At 35.2% G+C, this 23,969-nt stretch overlaps 3 protein-coding genes and 2 long non-coding RNA genes across 7 annotated transcripts; 4 read left to right on the top strand and 1 right to left on the bottom strand.

Annotated features, from left to right (window-relative positions):
* The first annotated feature begins 4,132 nt into the window (after positions 1 to 4,132).
* On the top strand, positions 4,133 to 6,831 carry LOC144546735 (putative F-box protein At1g47730). The gene is made up of 3 exons (XM_078295283.1): positions 4,133 to 4,624; positions 5,098 to 5,218; positions 5,608 to 6,831. Exons 2-3 carry the CDS (start codon positions 5,140 to 5,142, stop codon positions 6,711 to 6,713), a joined length of 1,185 nt encoding a protein of 394 aa, XP_078151409.1. The 5' UTR covers positions 4,133 to 4,624; positions 5,098 to 5,139; the 3' UTR covers positions 6,714 to 6,831.
* A 474-nt stretch (positions 6,832 to 7,305) lies between these two features.
* LOC144546737 (uncharacterized) lies at positions 7,306 to 15,367 on the top strand. 2 transcript variants are annotated; one of them, XM_078295285.1, is made up of 5 exons: positions 7,306 to 7,574; positions 8,108 to 8,224; positions 8,384 to 8,466; positions 14,778 to 14,869; positions 15,157 to 15,367. In XM_078295285.1, the coding sequence occupies exons 1-5, from the start codon at positions 7,442 to 7,444 to the stop codon at positions 15,221 to 15,223; spliced, it is 492 nt and encodes a 163-aa protein (XP_078151411.1). In that variant the 5' UTR covers positions 7,306 to 7,441; the 3' UTR covers positions 15,224 to 15,367. The 2 variants fall into 2 exon arrangements, with proteins under 2 accessions (XP_078151411.1, XP_078151410.1); XM_078295284.1 differs by having other exon boundaries at positions 8,108 to 8,236.
* Positions 8,477 to 9,177, top strand: LOC144546739 (uncharacterized). Its single transcript, XR_013508870.1, has 2 exons — positions 8,477 to 8,658; positions 8,994 to 9,177. It is a non-coding gene; the product is annotated as an uncharacterized LOC144546739 (long non-coding RNA).
* Positions 13,050 to 14,473, top strand: LOC144546738 (uncharacterized). Its single transcript, XR_013508869.1, has 3 exons — positions 13,050 to 13,258; positions 13,596 to 13,830; positions 14,346 to 14,473. It is a non-coding gene; the product is annotated as an uncharacterized LOC144546738 (long non-coding RNA).
* Positions 15,368 to 18,690: 3,323 nt separating the features above from the next.
* Positions 18,691 to 23,578, bottom strand: LOC144546730 (flavonol 3-O-glucosyltransferase UGT89B1-like). Of its 2 annotated transcripts, none has more exons than XM_078295277.1 (4): positions 23,408 to 23,578; positions 21,200 to 22,271; positions 20,445 to 20,958; positions 18,691 to 18,779 (listed from the first exon to the last, which is right to left on the bottom strand). In XM_078295277.1, exons 2-3 carry the CDS (start codon positions 22,221 to 22,223, stop codon positions 20,555 to 20,557), a joined length of 1,428 nt encoding a protein of 475 aa, XP_078151403.1. In that variant the 5' UTR covers positions 22,224 to 22,271; positions 23,408 to 23,578; the 3' UTR covers positions 18,691 to 18,779; positions 20,445 to 20,554. The 2 variants fall into 2 exon arrangements, with proteins under 2 accessions (XP_078151403.1, XP_078151404.1); XM_078295278.1 differs by having other exon boundaries at positions 21,200 to 22,274; positions 23,408 to 23,574.
* Between the last annotated feature and the right edge of the window lie 391 nt (positions 23,579 to 23,969).

Here is a 23,969-nt window from a genome sequence, read left to right as displayed (position 1 = left end):
GACCATTCGCGTGCCATGACCACCCCTTGACATTTTGGTTACGGCACGACACGACACGCAAAAGATCCGGTCACGGCACAGCACGTCACGTAATCACGCGAGTCACGTGTAATTAAAACCGTTAGGTCTTAATCAAATGATGAATCTTGAAGAAACTAACTTAAATTATGAAAAATAGTTAAACGGGAGAAACGTAACCAGTTACGGTTAGACACAACACGTGAGTCACGGCGTGACTCGCGTGCCGTGACCACCCATTGACATTTTGATCACGGCATGGCAGGAGACCAAAGTCACGGTGTGTTAGTCACGGCACGGCACGTTTTTTCCACACTATATTGATATATAGATATAAGATTTCAACTATCCAAATACTCGTTGAATTACATCTAAGACTACTTTTTACGGTTTTATCCATGCGTCAGGTTAACTCTTAATCACCTACGGGTTTCTATCAAAAAAGAAAAGAAAGAAGGTTAACTCTTAATTTCTTGATTTCTTTTGAACTAACTGACAGAATAATTATAAACATCTTGGTGAGGATTTAACAGAATTTATAAGTTCATTATCAACATTTAATAATCCAAATTTGTTTACTTTAATCAAAGTCTAATATGAAATTATTATTTTTATAGAAAATAATAAGATCGAATTTAAGTTATATGAAATAAATTGGCTATTCCGTGCTCAGATGAAAACAAAAATAAAAGAAAGATGAGCTCATAGGTGCTCTCTTAAATCAAGTTAAGTTAATCAAGATGTAAAAAATTGATGAGATTGGTGAGGAAAATTAAAAAAAAAATGCATGGAACGTACGTAACTGGAGGGCTAGAATTGCCAAGAAATTGTCTTGAGGTGCAATGCAATCATGAATATGTCACAAATATCATGTTCACACCGTTGGTGCATTGGTAAAGGTCTTTTGATCATGATTGGTTGCTATTAAAATTGAGTAGGATTAATTAGATCCCTTGTGATACAAGTTAAGGTGACTTAAGAGTTATATATTTTTCTTTTCTTTTTTTCCTTTTTTTTTTAACAAAATTAAGCAATAAGTGTATGTTAATTTCACTAAAGAAACAGTAGTTTAATCTTACATAACATATCTTAGTATCTAAATTAATTGTATGGGACTTATTCAGCAAGACATTGGATGACTGGAATTTAAAAAAGAAAAAGAAAAAGAAAAAGAGAAAGAGAGTAGAATTTGGAATACACTTCTATATATGTCACACTATTTTATTCTGGGTGTGTTCAATTAAAGGTGGAAAAATGAATGAGTAGAAAAACGGAAAAGTTTCAACAAATGAGTCAATTCCATCTCTTAAAATAAAACTAATTCTTCTACTTCATCATTCTAATGAAATACAACTTATGGAAGAATAGAGGAGGTACATCCTTGTAAAAAACAACTTTTTTAAACCTCAATTCTGTTTTTTTTTTTCCTTTCAGCTAAAATAGAGAATCTATTCCAATATATTTTCTAATACATTCCCAACCGAACAAGCTCCTCGCAAGTACTTTGTAATGACATCCTAGACTGGAAATAAATTTGTAATGACAACCGGTCTTCAACTATCATATTTAATTTGTATATGATAGTTGAACTACTAGTATTTGGTTAACATTTATTGAATAGTAAATTAATTAATGCTTCTAACATGTTTGACAAAATGCTTAAATGAAAATTTCAATTGTGCTTTGTGAGATATGATAGGCTATACATGCATGCCTACATTATCAACCTACTTCAATAGTTAAAAGTTAAAAACAACATGTATATTAAAGTATGATTTTGTAGGTTACTCTGTTGTACGTTGTTGTTACATGAACTTCAGTTCCAATGCATTAGAATTTACATGTATATATATAGCAATACCATTTTTCTTAAGAAAATTAAGTAGCTAGAGAATTTACGTGATATAGTAAATTAATAAAGAAGTATAGTGCTTTTGAACGTCTATTAATAACTAAATTAATATAATTGTTTGGGTTCGAACTTGCTGAACTGGTCAACATGCACCATATATAGTTCATTGTAATAAAACAGTTAAGCTTAAGCATCGATCATACATGAATTTAACAAATATTAAGTACGAGTTATCTGTTTGTTTTATTAAGACCACATATATTCTCATATCTGTTTTATTTATGACTTACCATTCGTGATAATGTATGTATGCTTCATATCGAACAACCGAAAAGCATCTTAATTTGTTTCAGCATCAAGTGTCTAATTTTAACTTTGTAATTCTTAATTAGAGGTAAACTAAGGTCTTTTAATAATTCAAATAGAGTTAATATGAGATTAATTACATGAAGGGAGTAAAACAAAAAAAAAAAAAAAAGTTGCAAGAGTAAATGAAATAAATTTAAGTCTTTAGGGTAAATAAGAAACTGCATAAATTATGAAGGGCAAATAGAAAATTATTTTTAAAATAATCAATGTCGAAAAAAAAATAATAGAAACGGAAAGGGAAAATGGAAATAAAAGTGTTTGTTCGCTGCACAGCCACAGGTATTTCATATTTCTTCGTATTTCTACCTCTCAAAAAAAATATTCCCTGTGGAATAAAATAAACACATGATTTTTTATGTAGCGGTGTGTTTCTTCTGTCTGTCACTTGGCATTTGACCGCTGATTATTTGTTTTGACCCGCCTTATTCTTGATTACAGACGAATCGAAACATGAAAAGTGGAACAATGCAATATTATATTCATACCCACAGACGATCAATGACTCTAATCTGTTGAATGATTTCTTTATCTAGCTAGGCCTAGGCAACGTATTTTGTCTAATTATTTCTTGAAAATGTCAATAAATATTTCATGGCTCTCATTTGTTAAATGTTTTCTTTCTGTATGCACCATATTTTGTCTCAGTTATTGAAAATGTCAATAAATTTTAGTGGATTAGCATTAGCATTAGCATTAGCATTAGCATTTAGCAAATCAACTTACTTAATTTCGTATTTTTGTTTAATCAACTTTTTGTAAATTGTATTTATTCAAATTAGATTGAATCCTGGACGGGTTTGTGGTGTCTCGCTGCTTCTCCTTGTTGGGCTCATGGGTTGGCTGTCTGATACTTTCAGATTTTGGGCCTGTGTTGGGCCTTGTAGGCTGTCCTTGTTGGGCTCATGGGTTCTCTCACTGCTGCTGCTCGTCCGTGGTAAGAGGCTAAGAGCTAGGCAGCGTCCTTTTAATGAATTTTTTTTACTCATTTAAACTTTATTCGTCTATTTTTATATTATCAAATGAATTTTTTTTTTGGGCCATCCTTTTAATTTAAGATAAATAACTGTATTTAACAGACAGTTCTTTTCTTTTTCATGAAAGAATAGATAACAAAAATAACTAATTATAACTTTCTATTAAAGTCATGTTTTAAGTACCTCATATATTTCTTGCTTTTTTTCCCCACTCTATGATGAGATAAAATCAAAGTTATCAAATTTAACCTGCGAATTTTCACACAAAAACCAATATATAAAAATCAAAGGTTATGCTATTTTTTTCAATGGACATGTTCATTTCATAATATTTATGTTAGTTAAATATAAAATTTTATACCAGTTTATTTTTATTAATCTTTTATATTGAATATAAAGGACTAAAGGAGAACGAGTTTAAGGGAGAAAGAAATGGTATTGAATTAATCTTTGATTAATTATAATTTTAAAAATCTTGACATAATTAGTTTGAGTTTTGAGTATATTTGATATATATACTAAAATTATATTGGATAAATATGTGAGTTAAGTTTTTAGATTGTAAATATGTAATTATAATAATTTGGAGGGTAAATACGTAATTTCATTTTTTTTTTTTTGAGTGGTATATATGAAAACCCCCCACCCATCACATCTCGCGCGATTCCGATCCTTTGCCGCCATTTTGTTTGCCTTGACGTCCTTAAGTTACTGCGATCTCCGACAAGTGCGCGAGGTTAGATTTCATCATATTATTATTCTTATTTCACTTCTTTACATAATTTCTTGCTATTGTTGCTGAAATTTTTTTTTTTTGTTGCATTTGATTTTGGGATTTAGGGTTTGGTGCAGACATCTTTCCTAATTAGCGCTCAAATTCTGGGGTTTAGGGTTTTGTTGCATTTGATTTTGTCGCTCAAATTCTCTCTAATTAGCTACGGTGTGCTTGCTACAATTTAAGCATACAATCTTTCCCCATGCGAGGCAATTGTTTATCTATATTTTGAATTTCTCTTCAGTTTTTAAATATAAAGGGGAAAATAATTAACATCTCCAGAATAGAGAGTACTGGCTGGACCAATTGGTTGAGTACCTTCTCTATAATTCTTTCAACCTGGTTGCCTTTAGTGGTTAATTGATCAACTCAAGTAAGATGATGCTAGCATCAGTAAGATTAAAGCTTAATAACTTGGTTACACAGTTCAAAAACAACTCAAACAAAGTTAGGATAAGTGAGAGCTAACTACAAGGTTATTGAATGCGAATAATTGAACGCTCAATTTACTCTTAATTGGAAGGTGTAAGCAAAAGTATACAGAATTGCAGATGCCGTGACTGCCTCATCCAATTTTACAAGTTACAAGGGTTGAAGGGCCTCGGTGTTTCTCTACTTGTTGTAGGATCTCTGTAGGTCAGTAATTCATACACGCATTCAAGCTGATGAATGTTAGTATCAGTCAGGACAAATGTTAGCCATACTTAGCAATAACATTTTACTATCTTAGCATGGCATTTTGGGCATCAAAGCAACCCATCATGTATCACATGTACTCGCTTGCATATCAACTCTTAATGGAAAAGGGGAAAGTATTGACGACCACTTGAAACTTGAGACAAAGATGGCACCAGTAAATACCATATGGCCGGGTTGTTAATACCTTTGTTTGTGCAATTGTGTGTTTGTGAGTTAAAAAAAGACATTGTTATAGATTGTCAATTTTGGGGTTATGACATTGCTTAATACCTTACTCTTAAATATCAATTTCTAGTTGCATATTTATGAATTAATTTACATACTATGATATAGAAAAGGCTACTTACACATTTAGTTTCTAATATTCCTATGCCATCTGTATTGATTTCATTTCAATTTTATTGATGTAGATACTCTAAGCCCTCTCACCCATCGCCATTCATCGAGGTTAAATGGATTTCACTGAGCTTCGACAGTCAGAGCAGATCCGGAACATGAACAAAGCCATGCTCCCTCAGACAAAGAGAGAAGGTTAGGGTTTGCCCCCATTCACACCTAGCTCCCCCTTTTCCTTTGCCAAATATATTTTGATAAGTTAGCATCAGAACCCCTTTACTTGGTGCCAACAAAATTACATGGATGACTGTCTTTCCACAATAAGAAAATGTGACAATAAAATTAACTAAAAGTCAATAGCATAGTTTTTGTGTTTCCTAAATAAAGGAAAAGAAGGAATTCTCGGGCCAACTTTCAAATACTCACTTTTCTTAAATAATTTATTTATTTATTGTCCAATTATACATATTTTGATATGTCTATCTGATCAAGGGTAGTTTTGCAATTACACAAATATAAGGCAACTACATCTGTTCTTATAAATTCTGATACACTTTTTTTTAAATCTTTTTTATCTTGTGTAGGGGCAAGGGTCCCTGACTCAGTTTGGCACAAGAGGAAGAACCTCTCACCGTTCAGCAAACTTCCAGATGTGTTGGTGATAGAGATCCTCTCTCGGCTGCTACCTAAATCCTTCTTTCGCTGCAGAAGCGTCTGCAAAACCTGGCTCTCCCTCTCATCTGATTCTGTTCACCTCAACAAACATTTGAAACCGACTATAAGCGGTTTTTTCTACAATAATGGTCAATTCGGTGCTTGCTTTGTGAACTTATCACGTGTCATCAACAAGGTGGAGGTTGATGACATGATCAGTAGTGCCTTATCATGTCACGGTCATTTTAATATATTAGATTGTTGTAACGGGCTTCTCCTTGTCAAAAGCTCTAACAAGAAATTATCACCGGATGCATATGATGTACAAGTCTATAACCCGGCAACCCGAAATCTTTTCACCTTGTGGTCATTGGGATTTGACCCTGAACTACACTGTAATGGAGTATTTTCGTTGGCCTTTGACCCTCAAGTGTTCCATCAGTTTCACGTAATTAGATTCGGCGACTTCCTTGACATTTTCTTGTATGAGAAAGGAAAGTTGAAAAGCCACAAAAGGTTGGTGTATGATGTGGAAATCAAGTATTATTCTGAGGGCACTTTTACTGACGGGAGGATCCATCGCCTAACAATTGAAGATAACATCCTGAGCGTTGATCCGAACAATTGCTCCTATGAAGTTATCCGCCCACCAAATCTGGAAAACTGTGCTCTGACGAAAATCGGACAGTCCCGAGGGGTCTTAAAGTGTATGTCTGTGTTCCGCGATAAAAGGCTTTCTGTTTGGGTACTTGAGAGCTACACTAGACAGGAGTGGACCTTAAAGTACCAATTGAGCCTTGATGCAATGTATCCAGGTCAAATACTTAATTTCTATAATTTTTGTATCGATCGCATCGATTACTATCGGCATTTTGCATTTCATCCTGATAAAGATGTTCTCTTCATGCCTAAAGGAAGAACAAATTTTGTGTCACTTGATTTGAGCACGGGCAAAGAAGATGAGGTTTATATTCTGGGCAGCAATATAGAAAGTAAAATGAGTTGTTGGGTTTACATGCCTTGTTACTTTGTATGACTTGTTCAACTCCTGAGAGAGAGAGATCATTTGTTGTAATGATGAATCTTTTTGTAACTTGACATGTCTAGAGAACATGATTTGGGTTAGTAACTCTCCTTTAAAATGTGTAATTTGTTTTTCTGCTGGATCTGTGATCTAGGTTTTAGTACTATTATTACATGCTTCTAGTAATTTCCTTTCGGATGACCTTGTCATTTGATTATGTTGTGTACTTCTGTGTCTATGGTAGAGGGGGGTCGATGAGAATGTTATTAGATTATTACCTGTTTTCATCTCGACAACAAAATCCAACATTTTTTTTCCTTTACTTGCAAGCACTTGTGACTGTTAAACCCACTAAATCCATACCAAAAGGAAAATAAATATAAAATAAATTGAAAAACTGGATTCCCTTTGAATTTTCCTATTACCAAGAAACTTCATAGACCTGTCTATAAAAGAAATCTCATTTGGGATATGTTCAAGTTTGTTAATATCTGAAATGTATCTTTTTCCCATCACAATAGTCTGTTGTTTACTTCTACTGCAAATATGCCAAAGTGATGTATGTTAGCTGCAGAGTTTGAGAACTATTAGGTCTTACGTGCAAATATTGTAAAATATAGGGTGTAACTTTCAAATTGTTGACTATTAGCTTTCTTTCCTGTTTGTTTCAGAATAGAATTATCAAGTTTCTTGTGTTAAAGAGTGCTGGCAGGTGTTTCAATGAAGAAGTTCGCAACAAGATGGACTACAGAAATCCTGATTTCTTGCAACATGCGGTGAGGTACCAAGACATAGATCAGATCGGAACTTGCTTCAGCAAGGAGGTTTTCGACCCGCATGGGTTAGACAAGAGCGACTTCTATGATGCAATAGGTATGATTGACAGCACATGATAATCATTTTGAGTAACATGGTGTAATCACCTTGTTTTTATTTTTATTTTTTTAGTAACAGGCCCCAGATCACCCCACCAGAAAAGTATCAACTGTAGGGGTGTTCATTGGTTCGGTTCGGTTAGAACCAAAAAAGTCCAAAAATGGAAGCATGGTTTGAACCATATAGAGTTCAGTAGGTTCAGTCTTCTCGGTTTTGAAAAATCTAAACCGAACCAAATATAAAAAACCAAAGTAATTCAAAACTTCAACCAAACTGATCCATTTAAACCGAGAAACTGAACCATTTAATCCAAACTTTTTGGTTTGGTTGAAAACCAAATAAACCGGACCCAATGAACACCCCTAAATTCAAATGGGTCTTTGTGTAAATGTGCTGTTAAGGATGCATTATGGGTCATTACTACTGGTACTGAACCTGATTGATACATGTTATAATAGTGGTGAAATGACATAAATTGAATAACATTCTCTTAAACAAGAACCTTAGACATAAAAGTGTTATTTTGATAGAGGCTGATATGAGGCGAGAACAAGAAAGAAAGGAGCAGGAACGCAAGAAAAGCCCAAAAGTTGATTTTGTTTCTGGAGGTATTCAACCACCAGCAGTTCCGTCAATTCTGAAAACAAGTGCAATTCCAAGTACTAATTTTAACTTAGCTTAAAAAAAATCCTTCTTTTTCATTCCCCTGGTGTAAAAATACCATGATATTATTTTCTATTCCTTTAAAGGTAAATCTAGGATTTGTTGAAATACTTGTTGAAATTTTTGCTTCATTCTTGGTGCAGCTTCTAGTGCCTTGCCACCAGCTCCTTCAACTGGAGATGCAACTAATAGAGAGACAAGAAACAAGAAATCCAAATGGGATAAGGTAATTTGCACCAATACCCATAATTGAACTTCTTGGTACAAATTTAGTGCCTTAAAAAGTTATTTTATTTGTTTATTTAGACCTTACTTGTTTGTTGTATGTGGAAGGGGATGTGAAAAGTTCTGCACTTACCACTGGGGCTGCAGCGGTTTTAAGTCAATCTACTGTTGGTGGTGGATATAGTGGCTTTGCGTAAGTTTGATATTCTGAAATTTTAAATATTGTTTAATGTTGCTAATTGCAACAAGAATTTATGTGTTGAGTTTTAATGGACATGGTAATGCTATTTGTCTGATCCTGTTTTGGGTGTCACTTTTGTTTTTTAAGTTATATTGTTTGGGTTTCTCCACGTAATTATTATGTATTGGTAATTAGCAGCTGTTAGTTCCAGTAAGTTTGCCTATGATGAGGACTCCAAAAAAAGTTTACCTTTGATGAATGAGTGAACATTTCTCTCTCTCTCTTTTTGTGCTTCTTTTCAGTTAATCCTATTCACCAATTGTGTTGTTTTTAATCTCGAATTTCAGGCAACAAAAGCGAAGGGAAGCTGAAGAGAAAAAGACAAATGATAAGAAATCTGATAAAAGATCTTGAGTTGCACTTGATGATAATTTAGCATATAAGTTTTGTTCAGTTGAATTTGACTGCTTAAAATAGGTTGAATTTAATGTAAAAGAAACATATCTTGATAAGAGGGTTTTGCTTTTTAAAGCTTGACGAGCTTTCTGCTTAAAACTTGAAAGGTGATGATGTCTAAATCCTAGCATTTAGGTCAGTAAGGAATTATAGATTGAAAAACTCTTTTTGCGCCTGTGCCTAGCTTATTCGTCACGACAGAACTTTTATAAATTCCGAGGTCAAGGTCGACGTGGTTTGAAATAAATCATCCCTGATAGCTTCGTTGCCTACTAATGAATTAACTACGGAGTAAATGTGACCTTAGTTTTTACCCTTAAAAAAAGCAGCGAGTATTTCATTTGTGTCTGGGCTTGATTGCGATATTGGGCTGAGAGCATGCCTAATTACTTGATGCCAGAAAGGGAAACTAGAGGGAAACTAGAGGGAAATGAAGTATTGGACTCGGTGGCTAATACTCTTAGCCATTTGCAAAGAGTATTTTCTAGTGGATTGGTCCGGTGTTATCTGAGAGGCCTTCGGTGGGTATGTCCAGGAATCAAACCAATAAGATATCAAAGATCCATTAGCAATATTCCATGTAACACTCCAATCAAAATTGGGTCTGAGTTTCAACAGTTGTAACCAAAAGAAAGACCCTTTTCTCATCCAAATTGTGTGTGTTTGTGTAGCAGTTGTCAAATTATACAACTGACTCACTGTTTGGGACATTTTTATTTTTTATTTTTATATATAAATATCAATTCAATTTTTGTTCATCCTGATTTGCATAACAGGCGTCATCTAACAAGCGTTTCTCTTAGAAGTTTATGAAGCATCTTATGCTTGCTTGTCAGATCTATTTACAAGGCAAGTTAAATTAAATAGTTTTATTTATTTCGTTAAAGCCTTGCTACAGCCATACTGCCTCCCAACTGAAACTAAGCCCATTGTCATTTTGCTTATTAGGTTGTACATTTCCCCTAATTTTAAAAATTGGTTCAACCAATTCTCTAACTAATGGACGGTGATGGTTCTTTTATGGTGTAATTCTAAGTTCTCACTCTCTTTGTTTCAAAGAACATATACTTTTCTTTAGTTTTCTTAAGTAGTGGTTGGATTGTTTGTGTTTGTAGGAAGCAGCCATTTGTATGGATAATTCATGCTTATCAAGTTTTATCCATCAGCTATATACAGGTGTCATGATAAGGTAAGGTTACAGCCTCAATTGTTTTTCATTTTGCTCTCTGTTTAAGGAACGGTTACCGATTTGAAGTCTATTTTTGTTTCATGCAGTTATTTTTATTTTACAAAGCACATTTAATTGATGCCTTTGCTCTACTAGCATTAATACCAAGCTACTACCAGACTAGTTTTAAGAGCACCCATAACAGCAATCAACATAAAACAGACAGTTTTCCCATGCCTTCTTTATTATCTAATTTGTACAAGTATGCAATTTTCAGAAAAATTTCTGGTGCTTTGGTGTTGTTACCACAGTACCACACACAAAACGGGTACAATGGGAGTTGGTCAGTGATTATGCAAAAGCTAATGATCAATATAGACTTGCCTTTGAATGATGTTTTCGAGGGCTTAGAACTAGAAGAAGGTACGTATGTTGTTGTTTAATTTCAGGTTCTGCTAGTTAAATGGTTTTGTTGCCATCTATGTTGATTGGCAAAGAGTACAAATTGGTAGGATAATGGTATCAAATGACTATAGTTACAACACACCATTCTTGTAACATGAAAATTAAAAATATACTCCACATCTTCAGTCTTCACTGGGATCAGAAAAACAAGGCAGAGGACAACACAAATGCAACAAGTACACTCTGACATCTTTATTATTGCTATCAGAAGCATTTTTTTATCAATCAAACGCTATAAGACTAAAACTATTCTTCTAAGATCTATATTATTGCTACCAGAAGTATTTTGTGAAGCTTACAAGCTTTCACAGAAAAACATCATCCAGCACTACATATTTTCATATTGAATTATAATAAAAAAAAACAGCACTACATCTACATGAAATCTATGCACGCCTGAGATTAGGAGTAACCCAAAATGGTCTCGGAGATAACCAAAGATCACTACCTCGACATTGCTCAACATCGAAAAGTTTAATGGAGTCACCATTATATCCGTCTTTAATTATATTTCGATATATGGCTCCCTTCCACAAAGTTCTCATCCTCTCATCTTCCACTCTGCGAACTAGGTTGTAGTAAATTGCATTTTCCACCAGCCAAGGGAAATGGTCTAAAGGCACAGCCACGGAGCATCCATAACCAAGAAACAATACCATACCATTAAGCTCCCTTGTCGATGTCCGTGTTAGGCCGATATCATCAGGATTAAAGTGATCGATGCGATCCATACCGAGAATATATCCTCTTGGCACGAAATCTAGCCTTTGGTCGGTTAAGCGACGGGTGTACACTATCAAAGGTGTGTTATTGGAATTAACTAAGAATACATCTCCAATAGGCACATTCAGATCGAAGGTGTATAGTTTTACAGACAATCCTGCTTCGATATTCTGAAAGTCAAAAACGCAAAAATCCAATGGTGGACTGAAGGTAAGGAAAACATTTCTGATAAAAATTACATCTTTGACCTCGGTTGGTTGGTGGTAATGTGAAGTCCAAGTGCCATCTCTGCCCTTCAATGTGAAGCAGCAGTCTTTCAATCCAGTGAGGAATACCAATAAGGTAAAGTCATTATCTTCTGCTGGGTCAGAGGACAGGATAGACAATCGAACTAGGTTGCACTGAGTGCGTGCTGTTCGGACATATTCTTCGGTCATGAGACAGTATTGTGGGTATCTATTTGGATTGAAAGATAGAATCTCATTGTTGATTGAGGAAAGGGGCTTGAGAAGGATTGACTCGGTGGTTACAGGATTAATTAAAGAAACAAATGAGTCTATGCCGAGAGTTATTAGCCAGCCATGAGACGAACCAATACAGAATGGCTTTAAAGAGTTTCCAAGCTGGGGCAAATCTTCACTTAGTTTTGGAGCAGTGGAATGATCAGATACAGGGAGAGGGAAGATTTTCCCAAGAGGACGGTATGCAATGGTGTAAGGAGGAACAAGAAGGAAGGGAAGCTGGGGGGAAGGGAGCGGAGGTACAGGGGAGAACATGGTTAGGCATCGGCACCATTCTCTACAGATTCCCCCTAAGGAGACATACACAGCAGCGGCACCACTGTGTTTTGAAGCGATTAGAGATAGTATCTCTTGGGGGAGGTTAGCCCAGCTCTCCATAGAGTAGTAGTCGTCGTGAGAAACTAGTAGTCGGAGGAGAGTTGCGTTGCTGCCTCTTTCAATATCAAGATTTCAAGAAACTAGTAGTCGGAGGAGATGGAGAAACTATAATGAATGGCTGCTTTCTTGCTGATCGGACGGGTAAATATTTACTGAATTGCTTAGTTTTCAGTTTTCAGTTGCAATCGGGCGTAATGCTTCACATATCCGTTGCAGCACCCGATCCATTAATGGATAGTGGGTTGAACTGTGGGTTTTCCAGAATCCGCTTGGGAAGAACTTTACAAGCAATAAAAATAATACAGAATACATCAGAAAACAAAAACTAAATTTGTTCATTTTAATTGGGCCTATTAATTACTGGGCTACAGACCCATACTTAAATTGGGCCTATTAATTACTGGGCTAAGACCCATTAAACCATTAAAACAACTATTTCAGATCAATAATAAATAGGCTCGGAAAATCATCTCTCCCTCTAGTTTCCCTTTGTGGCATCATCGGTGGCTGCCGTAGAGTCTCTTTCCAATCCAGCCATGGCGTCCGAACCAAAGGGCATCGCCGCTCTTTTTCTCCATCACTCCATGTACAACGACGAAATTTGACCTGGTTGGATGTCACGAAGGAGAAAGAAGTAGACCCCGGCTGTTCGGTCAGGCACGGGGGGGGGGGGGGGGGGGGGGGGGGGGGCCAGCAGTGTTTTAAATAAAACATTGCTGCAGATGGGGCCCTCGATTAATAGTCTGCCCATGACTGTTGAAGACTTCATTCAATGTGATGTGGGGTCTACTTCTTCAAAACTGGAGAGATACTCGCACGGGCGAAATGGAGAGGATCAGAAGCGTGCGTTTGGATAGTGGATTATGCGCATGATGAGATGGCAGTGTCTCCTGAGCACGATGTAAAGTTTTTTTTTTTTTTTTTTTTTTTTTTTGTGAATATGTTTGGGAGATTTCTTTTAGTACCAATTATGGCTATGTAAATTTGAGTCAGTTAGTGAGTTGGTTTACATAAAGCCAATTAAGTAGCTTCAGTAGTTATATCGTATATGCTATTAGTAGATTATTTGAAGTTGCTGTTGCCAAAATTATTATGTATCTTAAGTTTAGAGCCTGTGGTGTTTATCATTTGAAGGAAACAATGAATTATTTTCAATTGTTGACAAAGATATTTCTTTCCATACATTATATAGCTAGAATTTATTATGATGCATACTTTCCACTGCTGGTAATTCACAGGAAGGTGAAAGTACTTTGCCTGGTACAGATCACATCTTCATTAAGAGAAGACATACAGAACACAAGTTCTCCAGTCGCATTCTCGAGAAATCCAAATCAGATGTTAATATGGCAGTAGATACTACTGGATCAGATCATGAAATGCCCCAAATTGAACAAACTGGTACAAATTCAGCCGAGGCCCCAAAAGATGATTTGTTAAGCCACTTTCTCAGCATGCTCTCAAAAGATACAGGTTATTTCCACAAGTTAATTTGACTACTTGAGAAATTATTTATTAGGACTTTCGAATTACAGCCGATATTATATGATAATTGCGGTGGTTGATTATGTTGTGTACTTGTGTTTAGGGGGGGAGATTAGAATGCTATTATATTATTACCTGTTTTAGTCTTCACAACACGTCCATCATTTTTTTTCCTTTATTCCAAGCTCTCATGACTGTTAAAACCACTTAAATCCAATCCAAAAGGAAAAGAAATATAAAATAAATTGAAAACTGGATTCCCTTTGAATTTTCCTATTACCAAGCAACTTCATAACCTGTCTATAAAAAAATCTCATTTGGTATATTTTCCCATCACAATAGTCTATTGTTTACTTCTACTGCAAGTATGCCAAACAGCCAAAGTGATGTGCATTAGTTGCAGCAGCGTTTGAGAACTATTAGGTTTTATGTGCAAATATTGTAAAATATAGGGTGTAACTTTCAAAATGTTGACTATTAGCTTTCTTTCCTGTTTGTTTCAGGATAGAATTAGGAAGGTCCATGGGTATAATAGTGTTGGCAGGTGTTTCAAACTTTCAATAAAGAAGTTCGCAACAAGATGGACTACAGAAATCCCGATTTCTTGCAACATGTGGTACAGTCCCAGCTCCTTCAACTGGAGATGCACGTCTGACAAGCGGGGCCAGTCTCTCAGAGATGATGCCCTGCTTGTGAGGCTTGTGCATCTCCAGTACCAGCTCCCTCTCTCAACACTCAAGTACGTACCCCACTCCTGCAGCTTCTAGTGCCTTGCCACCAGCTCCTTGAACTGGAGATGCAACTAATAGAGAGACAAGAAAAAAGAAATTCAAATGGGAAAATGTAATTTGCACCAAAATCCCAGAATTGGTACAAAATTTAATGCCTTAAAAAAGTTTTTTTTTTTTTTCTATTTATACCTATCTTGCTTGTAGGTGGAAGGGGATGTGAAGAGTTCTGTACTTCCCACTGGGGCTGTGGCAGTTTTAAGTCAATCTACTTTTGGTGTTGGATATAGCAGCTTTGCGTAAGTTTGATCTTTTGAAATTCTAAATATTGTTTGTTGTTACTAATTACAATAAGAATTTGTGTGTTGAGTTTTAATGCACGTGGTAATGATATGTATCTGATCCTGTTTTGGGTCTCACCTTTTTTTTTTTTTTTTCTTACATCTGCTATATTATGTGCTGCTACTTAGCACCTGTTGGTTACCAGTAAATTTATATTTGATGAAGGAGTGAACATTTTTTTTGTTTGTGCTTCTTTTTAGTTAAGCCTATTCACAAATTGTGTTGTTTTCCTCTCCAATTTCAGGCAACAAAAGAGAAGGGAGGCTGAAGAGAAAAAAACCAATGATAAGAAATCTGATAAAAGATCTTGAGTTATACTTGATAAGAAATCTGATAAAAGTTCTGTACATCTTCACTTTCAGTTGAATTAAGACTACTTAAAATAGGTTGCCCATGGTTGAATTTAATGGAAAAGAAACATATAATGATAAGATGGTTTTCTTTTTAAAGTTTGACGATAATGCCCCTGGCATCTTTCTGCTCTAAACTTGAAAGGTGATGATGATGTCTAAATCCTAGCAGTGATTAGTGTGCGAATCATATTCATCATTTAAAGTCATATTAATTAATTATTCACAAATTTCATTGCAGTTGGGCTAGTGTGCGAATCATGTTCATCAGACCCGGTTTAATCAGTTCAAAACCGAATCAAGAAAGTTTGGTTTAAATGATTCGTTTTTCTTAGTTAAATGGATTGGGTCGGTTCATTTTTTTTAATTGATTTAATAGTTCGGTTCGTTTTAAATTTTTGAAAGCCAGTTAGACTGAATTGACTGAAAATTTTAAACTCATCCTTTGTCCAAACCAAACATTTAAAAATAAAATAAAAATCGTGACATATTGTACATTGTTCGTTTTAGTTTAAAACCGGTTAAGCCAAACAAAATAAATATTTTAAATTCATCTTTAAAAGAATTAAAAAAATATTTATTTTTATAATTAATATCCTATTTTATCTTAAACCGAACAAATCAAAATTTACTTCGATTCGTTTTATTCAGTTTTTATTCTATATTAGTTCGGTTCAGTTGATTTTTAAAAGTTAAATAAAACTTTAATTTACTTGTTTTAATTCGATTTGAACTTGACTGAACCGATGAACACCCCAGATGGAAGACTGCCTACTTTTCATATTGAGATCGAAATAGTTTATAGATTAAGCATAGAATTCTTGGTACCGGATAAGTTATTCGGTCGGTTTTAGATTTTTACCTTTATTAATCCTGTCAAGATCAATATGCTTTTAAATAAAATATCCCTCGTATTGGTGCCGAAAGTCTGGGAATATCTCAATTTTCTTGAATTGAATTTGTCGTAATATAGGATTACATTAGCAAAGAGCCTATATGGTGTGATTCAATAGGATCTGTGTTATGTTGATAAATAGAATTAAAACTGTTTTAACTTCTATAATCATAGGAGGTATCTGACATATGCACTATGACCATCCAATTACACAGATGACGCTGTACTGTATAATACCACGATCCAGTAAACTATTTTACTCGTGTCAATTTTTGTGTCATCCTTGCAAACTTAATCTTTTATTGATCTTGAGCAGATTATCAAATATAATTACTCTTGTAATTAAACCGTTAGTATATAATCTAACTCTATCAACGGGCCCAGTGATACTATAACTTGTATAGAAATACGAGGGACAATAGTACTTTTAGTAAATCATCACTACCTCAGCTAAGTTATGTATATCGAAGAGCTACCATTATAACTGCGTTTTACCGACAGCGTTAAATAACAATCACACATACACATTTCTTAGTAGGAAAGATGAATACCTCATACTTTAGAACTTAACACTGAATAAAAACATTAATGACACGAACACAATTTCATATAATGTTTTATTCGGGGTCTGTCTAATATCATGTTCCTAGAATATATATCTGTGTAATTAAAATAACATCTCATGTCAGTGGTCTGTAAAAAAAACTTCAAAATTACATTATGACATTAGCCGGATTCTTAGCTCAATTAGTTTATATTTATATCGGATCCGAAGCGTCCTCAGATCGGAATCTCAATTTAGGGCTGAGAATCAATTTAATGTTATATCACTTGATTTGAACCCGATTTTTTTTTGTTATCTTCCATTAAAAATCGGATGGCTGAATTATATATCAGATATCAAAAGGTTTAATAATAGAGTAGGAATATAAATAAAATAAAATTAGAAAATAGAAATTAAAACAGCGATTTGTGAAGTATCAGTAGCATTCAAAATTATCATTAAAGAAAATCAACCCCGAACCCATAAAATCACGTGTATTTTATTTAGAGAAAAAAGTTCTCAAAATAATTTCCCCCTAACATATATTCTAGTGAATCATTTTATTTGAAGCATTCTCATTTGTCATTTCCATCATTTATATATTTATCAAATTAATAAAGTTCCTAACAGCATATATATCCGTTACTATCAAATACTTGAAATCAATAAAAAGAAACGATTATGACCAAAATAATTGACTATTTGACTAATTAATAGGGAGTTTGACTAGTATAACATCAGTGTCATTTCAGTCTATATAACATGAACTTCAAAATCTATCGAATCGATTTCAAATGGTGAATCCAAACCGTTCAAACCGATCTACTTCATTAGTTGTGCGTTTACATATAAAATTTATAAATTTTTGAATTTATTTGATATCAAGTCAAGCGGTCAAATGTGTGAGTTTTTAACTTAATTTTAATACATTCATTTTTCAATATTTCTACCGCTTGATTTCATACTAAAATAACTCGAAAATATAAAAAGTTTGCATGTAAACGCATCAATCATTAAGTAAATTGGTTTGAACGGTTTAAATTAGTTATTTGAAGTCTGTTCAATCAATTTTAAAGTTAGTGTCATACGACACCGATGTCATACTAACCGGACTCATTAATAGGTGCCGAAAGTACTTAAGCTCATAGTCTAGTCGTAGAAAATATTTAGTGCTACTTGATTTTTACAGTCATTGCTATAATATTATTATTGAATCAAATAAATTCATGATGTATTCAAATAAACTGAATACTTATGTCATTTAGCTAAATTATCACATTAGTAACCTAAAAAACCTTGAAATTGCAGGTGTCTTTTTCTTTTTACTTTCAGATATTGTAAGAAATATTTTTTCTAAAAAGCCTATATTATTTGAATTGGTCGAAACCGGTTCAAGACTTTCGCTATTATATTTTTATTTTTATACTTTAAATAATACTTTTTTCTGTTCAAAATCACATATCAGGATTACAAGCCAATATGAACATAACCTAAAAATGATACCAAGAAAATTAAGAAAAAGGGATGATTCAAATATTGAACCAATTTAACAAAATTTTGTCAAGGTCAAACTTTAAGTTCCAAGTGAGCAGGATTCAGTTGAACTGTGGCTTAATTACCTGTCTATCTTAGCTTAGTTGAGGCTTAAATTGCGGAATTGAAAATTAATGAATGCTACTTGGATATTGATAAAATGGTTTCTAACTGTATTGTTTAGTAAGCACTTGCTAAAATTACATCCTTTGGGACAATAAATCGAAAGGAATGAAAAAAGAGTAATGCATACCATGTTTTTTAGCAACTTGGTTCCAATCTAGCAAAATTGCTATTTCTCAAGGGCATAAATGTAATTTATAGCTGATTTAACAAATCCTCTCGATAGCCTGGGCTTTCTGGTATGCACTAAAAGTATAACCTGGTTCAGAAAATTTTAGAATTCAACAAAAAAAAAATGTAATGAATCATGTCCCCCACGGTTCGGGACTTGCATTGTCTCTAACCCAAGGACGGTAATTAGTAATTAATTCTTAAACAACGATCAGTTACAGTCTTACAGAACACAATTTATTATACCATATCTTATTAGTTTAAGGGACGTGCTATATTACACTAATTGAATTTTTGAGCGCTGAAATTTGTAATTCCAATTTTGTCCTTACTCATTCTTCTCATTCTTCTGACTTAATTAAGAATGAAGTGGGCCATAGCTATTTCCACATACACCTTATATTCTTCTTATTGACCAGAACAAAAAAAAATAGTGATATACATATCCCCAGTTGGAAATTTTAACTTGTACTCTTAGATAAAGAAATTAAATTATATACTCCTTTCTTAATCCACAATTCAAGTCAATTTCTTACATCTCCTCCACCCTTTGCATGTGTCATAAATCAACGGTATTTGCACCACTGTCTTATCTCAACCTGAGTCTCTGATACCAGTATTTGCATCATTTTGAAAGAGTTCGAAAATATTCTCCGATTATGTTCTCGCTACAGTGCCTGCACACCGACAACCCATGCAGTATCCCATATATGATGTTGAGTTGTGTCGTGCGGCAAGTCATTACTACACCACAACTCGATATGTGAGATCGCGCACGCCATTCTTAATTAAAAAAAAAATTATTACCTCCATCAAATCTCATTTTGATTCCAAATTGCTCTTCTGTACATTAAAATGAAAATGGGTAGATTACAAATACAAGAGTGGTGATACCGTGTAATGTCAGCGTTCTGGAGAACAAAAGAGCACGTTATTCATAAGTTTAACGATCAATGACTTTTGAATATGATATTAAGTGGACTTTGACATACTTCTGATTTGTTCAGGAATCATGACTTAAAAAAGAGTCATAGTAAGTGCTTAATTACTTGGTAGAAGATAAAGAATCACATTGTTGTGAACTTGTGAGTGCTGCCTGAGGAGAAAGACCACCTGGTACATAGTGCACGGCGTGTCCGAGACACGTGCTAACACGCACGGCTAAGAACACGGCATGTCTCAAAATTTTGATGTGCTAGCACGGCACGTGTGGACACGTCGAAATACGGCACATCGCGATTTAAAATCGCTATTGTCACTGGCACAGCCTTCTTCTCACCCGAATTCAAATATGGAGCCAACAAGTGATGGATCGTGCAAGAAGGAAAGACCGAGTCACTACACCATTTAGTGAGAAACAACCCTACTTTAAGTATCAGCTTCATACCTCTTCAATATGCCTTCCTCAGCGCTCTTTGTGAAAAAAACAATGTCTTAAAAAATTAAAGTCTTGAAAAAGCAATTTGTCAAATGAACTAAATTTTTTTTTTTTAGTACTGAGAGTTGGATAAAATTTTAATTTTGTTCTAAATTTTTTGTGAAAAAAATCAATTTGTCTTGAATCTTTGGTTTTCAGCGGTAAAGATAGAGAGATAAGACTTAGAAGTGAAGAGAGATGGAAATTATCATATCAAAACACAAAAGATGATGAGGCTGTGGCGAGTCTTTTGTCATTCCGGCTTTTGAGATTGTAGATATATCTATGATGTTTGTTGTCAATTTCTATACAAAATATGAAAGTAAATATTCGGCAAGATTTTTTCTTACAAGACCCATTATTTTTGTTAACTTTTATTCTTAATTAAGAGAGTAAAGGCCGGTTTTATTTCTTAATTAAGCTAGGGGTAAAACCGGAATTAATGAAGAATGTTTTCTCTCAGCACTTAAAAACTCAATTGATGCTCTTAGAATAGCACCCCCTTAGTTTAATCACACAACAATATATGAACTATTTTCTCAACAATTATTTATCTTTGATCTCTATTTAAAACTATAAAGCATTTTTATCTACTCCCAAGAGTTCAGCTCATTCAATATTGTTGCTGATCTTATAAATCCCCTCCACCAAATCTTCCAATTCTTGCCACGAGCTGCCGCCTTCTTTCACTGCCTCAGCAGCCTTCGCACTGAGCTCTTTCGCCCTCTCTCTCATATCCTTCCCTCCGCAAACCATCTCTTTCAAAATGCCTCCTAATTCCTTTATATCTGGCACTGCCTTCATGCCCTCGACTGCTGGTACTGCCACCTTTGCCGACTCTACCAGAACCCTTGCATTACAGAATTGGTCTGCGGCCATTGGCCACGTCAGCATGGCAACTCCTGCTGTGATTGCTTCTAGCACCGAGTTCCACCCGCAGTGTGTCAGGAACCAACCAACTGCCGCGTGGTTCAATATTGCTAATTGTGGGGCCCATCCTCTTATTACCCTCCCTGTCAAGTGTCAATATTGACATGCAAAAGAAAAAGATAACCAAAATGGATCAGAAATTATATGCATTAGATTTCCTTTTCTTTGGACTTCCCTCTAATGGATGCGGTGCAAATTGAAACATTCAAAAAACAATTGGTCAGATATGACTTTGATATTCTATTTAACTCGGACACCATAACTACATTATCTATCCCAACTTCTTTAAATCTTGGTAAATCAAAATTTGAACCAAGAAATTACCTCTCTCAGCAGTTCTTTCCTCAAACCCATCTGGTACAGCAATGGTCCCTTTAATGACCCAAACAAACCGGACCCCACTCAATGCAAGTGCGCCTGCTAGAGCTGCCACTTGCTCACCAGAAAGCTCCATCTGTGTCCCGAAACAAACATAAACCACCGAACCATCGGGGCATCCATCAAGCCATGTCATCACCTCACCAGTAGACATCGATGCAACACCGCCCCTATCATTTGCACCTGTAGTAGGGGCTAGCGGCCCAACCGACCAAGCCCGCTTGAAACCCAATGTCTGAACACTTCGGCGAAACTCCTCCCCTTCCAATGCTTTAAATGAGTTTGACACCACAAACTCACTCTTCAGATTCAGTAAAAAGTTTTCTTTGATGAACTCAGAATCAGGATCTCCTTCCACATAAGTTCGGTACAACCATGACAGATGGCACCACGGGTAAACAGGTGAATTTGCAACTTCTTTAAATGATACTGGATAATTATCATCATTCGGGTCTGGCCGTCTCGGCATCCGCAACCAGAGATAGTGTGAAACGGCTGTAAAAAGCAACCCGTTTGAAGAAAATACCATTCGGGGGATGCCTAATTCGGCTGCGAGATTTTGGGTCCAACCGAGAAACGAATCTGAGATAATGAGTGAAACGGGTTTCGGGTTGGATCGGGCCCAGGAAAGCAAGGGATCCATTAGCCCGACGAGGGTGTGCATGAAGGCATGGAACAGTGGTAAAGGGAGATCTTTTGCATTCTCTACTCCAGAAGGTATTGATGGATGCGAAGGGAAGGGGATAACTAGGGTTTTGATAGAGTTGGGAGGACACTTGGCCAGGAGAGGGGAGAGGAGGGGGAGGTTGGCTGGGGTTACGGCGATGGTTAGAGAGAGGCCTCGCACTGAGAGGTGATGCACCAGGTCTAGGAGAGGGAGAAGATGGCCTTGCGAAGGGAACGGTATGATTAACACATGTGGTACGGAGGCCAGTTGTAAATTTTGGACATTGGTAGCTTTCTCCGCCATTAGTGGAACTTCTCTGCGGATCCTTCTCTCTTTCCGTCTCTCTAGTTCCTGCTAAAGGATTTTTTTTTTTTTGGGAAATTTATTAAATAGAACGGAAACAAACAAAAGGAATCTATTTGCAGAGGCACCATAACATAAATTTGATTTCTGAATGATTCAAACATGAGCCTAAATTATGAACAAATTTGGGGTTACTATGTCTAATTTTGGTTCAGTTCAGCTTTTACGATTTCAGCAGCTTAATTAATGCTTTATTTTAGCGGGCCTTTTGAGTTAGATCTGGATAATCAGTTTACCATGTTGATATATTTGTGCCAGGCACAATGGTGTACCTTTCATGGATAATCAATTTAATATTAAGCATTGAATGAAATTGTGTATCAGACACAATAACATACATACTGGTACGCTGGTACAACACAAAAGTATGTCCATTACATAAATATTATATCAACTGAAGACACTCTCTTTATATAAATATTACTATTAAAATGAGGTTCATTCACACATACAACAAAAGTTACAAAAGTTGCAAAATACAATCTACAAGTTTCAGTTGCAATGTAAGTCAATTTTTTTTTAAGGTTAGTGGCTTAATGTAAGTCAAATTTACATCCTCATTCTCTTAGAATTCACACAATGGCCTTATCAGACCCGAATTCAACAATAAGGTTCTTTATTTACCAAAATATGCCTGACCTGTACCGATACATGAGAATAAGACTGATACGACTAATACCAGTAGTACATGAGAAAAAGGCTGGTATGACTATACCATTTCAATATTGAAGTCTTGGATATCTTGCAAGTAAAAACTGAAAGATAAATATATACTCTTAAACTAAACTAAATAACAAACAATTCATTAAAAGAACTGTTTGTATTTTCAGTCAGCATAGTCTTGGTATGCCATCATAATTTGTTAGCTCTATCACTTACCACCTATCAGTAAGATAGTATTTGGATGCTTTGGATAGAAGCACACACAAGTAATATATCAAAGTTTGGGAAATATTTGGGTACTTCAATTTAGTTCAAATCAGTTATGGATTTCAAATGATGCATCTATTGCACTTTGCTTTATACTCACTGGATCTTAAATATAGCACATCAAATGTTCGACAGAATGCCCAATAGTAATTAATGATCGTATAACAAAGACAAAGGGGTGGCCCATAACTTACCTAGCTCAAAGAAGACCCACCTATAGAGATCACCAAGAGGGAGAAAGAATCAGAATTCGTGTTTGCTTCTGGGAGGAAAAACGAAAGAGGAGAAGAAGAGCTCTAATTTTATGGAGCAAATAACTTTCCGCTATTTCACCTACCCTCTCGTTCCCTCCCCTCTGTGACCTCTCTCTCTCTCTCTCTCTCTCTCTCTCTGGAGCATAGCCATATATATCAATTAAGTTCGTGCCAAATGTGATGTCTAAAATAAGATTTAACATTTCTCTGAGAGCAACGTGGGTTCCCTGGTCAAGCATGTACAAGGAAAGGTATGTTCTCATCCAAAAAAAAAAGGGGGAAGGTAGGTAAAGAAGTCGACATGTGATTGGCTCGGTCAAATCATTGAACTTTCATCGTGCAATCTAATCCGCGCCAAATGTGCAATGGACCACTTTATTTCCTTTCATGCAATTTAAATTTTGACTCGTTATACGAAATGCACTGGATAATTGTCAAAAGAATTTGACGTCTAAATTGGTAGGCGAGATTTGGTTCAAACTTGAGAAAAAGTGATAATGTG

Source organism: Carex rostrata, chromosome 30 (assembly GCF_964058835.1).
Source record: "Carex rostrata chromosome 30, lpCarRost1.2, whole genome shotgun sequence".
NCBI lineage: Eukaryota > Viridiplantae > Streptophyta > Magnoliopsida > Poales > Cyperaceae > Carex > Carex rostrata.
The sequence above is the reverse complement of the archived record's forward strand: the minus strand, read 5'-3'. Positions and strand labels throughout refer to the sequence as shown.

What these genes read in the sequence shown, in the direction of transcription:
- LOC144546735 (XM_078295283.1), top strand. Translation starts at nt 5,140, where the DNA reads ATGGATTTCACTGAGCTTCGACAGTCAGAGCAGATCCGGAACATGAAC. An exon ending in CCCTCAGACAAAGAGAGAAG is followed by an intron (nt 5,219 to 5,607) that starts GTTAGGGTTTGC and finishes TATCTTGTGTAG; the next exon opens with GGGCAAGGGTCCCTGACTCA.
- LOC144546737 (XM_078295284.1), top strand. Translation starts at nt 7,442, where the DNA reads ATGGACTACAGAAATCCTGATTTCTTGCAACATGCGGTGAGGTACCAA. An exon ending in GAAAACAAGTGCAATTCCAA is followed by an intron (nt 8,237 to 8,383) that starts GTACTAATTTTA and finishes TTCTTGGTGCAG; the next exon opens with CTTCTAGTGCCTTGCCACCA. An exon ending in GTTGGATATAGCAGCTTTGC is followed by an intron (nt 14,870 to 15,156) that starts GTAAGTTTGATC and finishes CTCCAATTTCAG; the next exon opens with GCAACAAAAGAGAAGGGAGG.
- LOC144546730 (XM_078295277.1), bottom strand. Translation starts at nt 22,223, where the DNA reads ATGGCGGAGAAAGCTACCAATGTCCAAAATTTACAACTGGCCTCCGTA. An exon ending in GGAAAGAACTGCTGAGAGAG is followed by an intron (nt 20,959 to 21,199) that starts GTAATTTCTTGG and finishes GACACTTGACAG; the next exon opens with GGAGGGTAATAAGAGGATGG.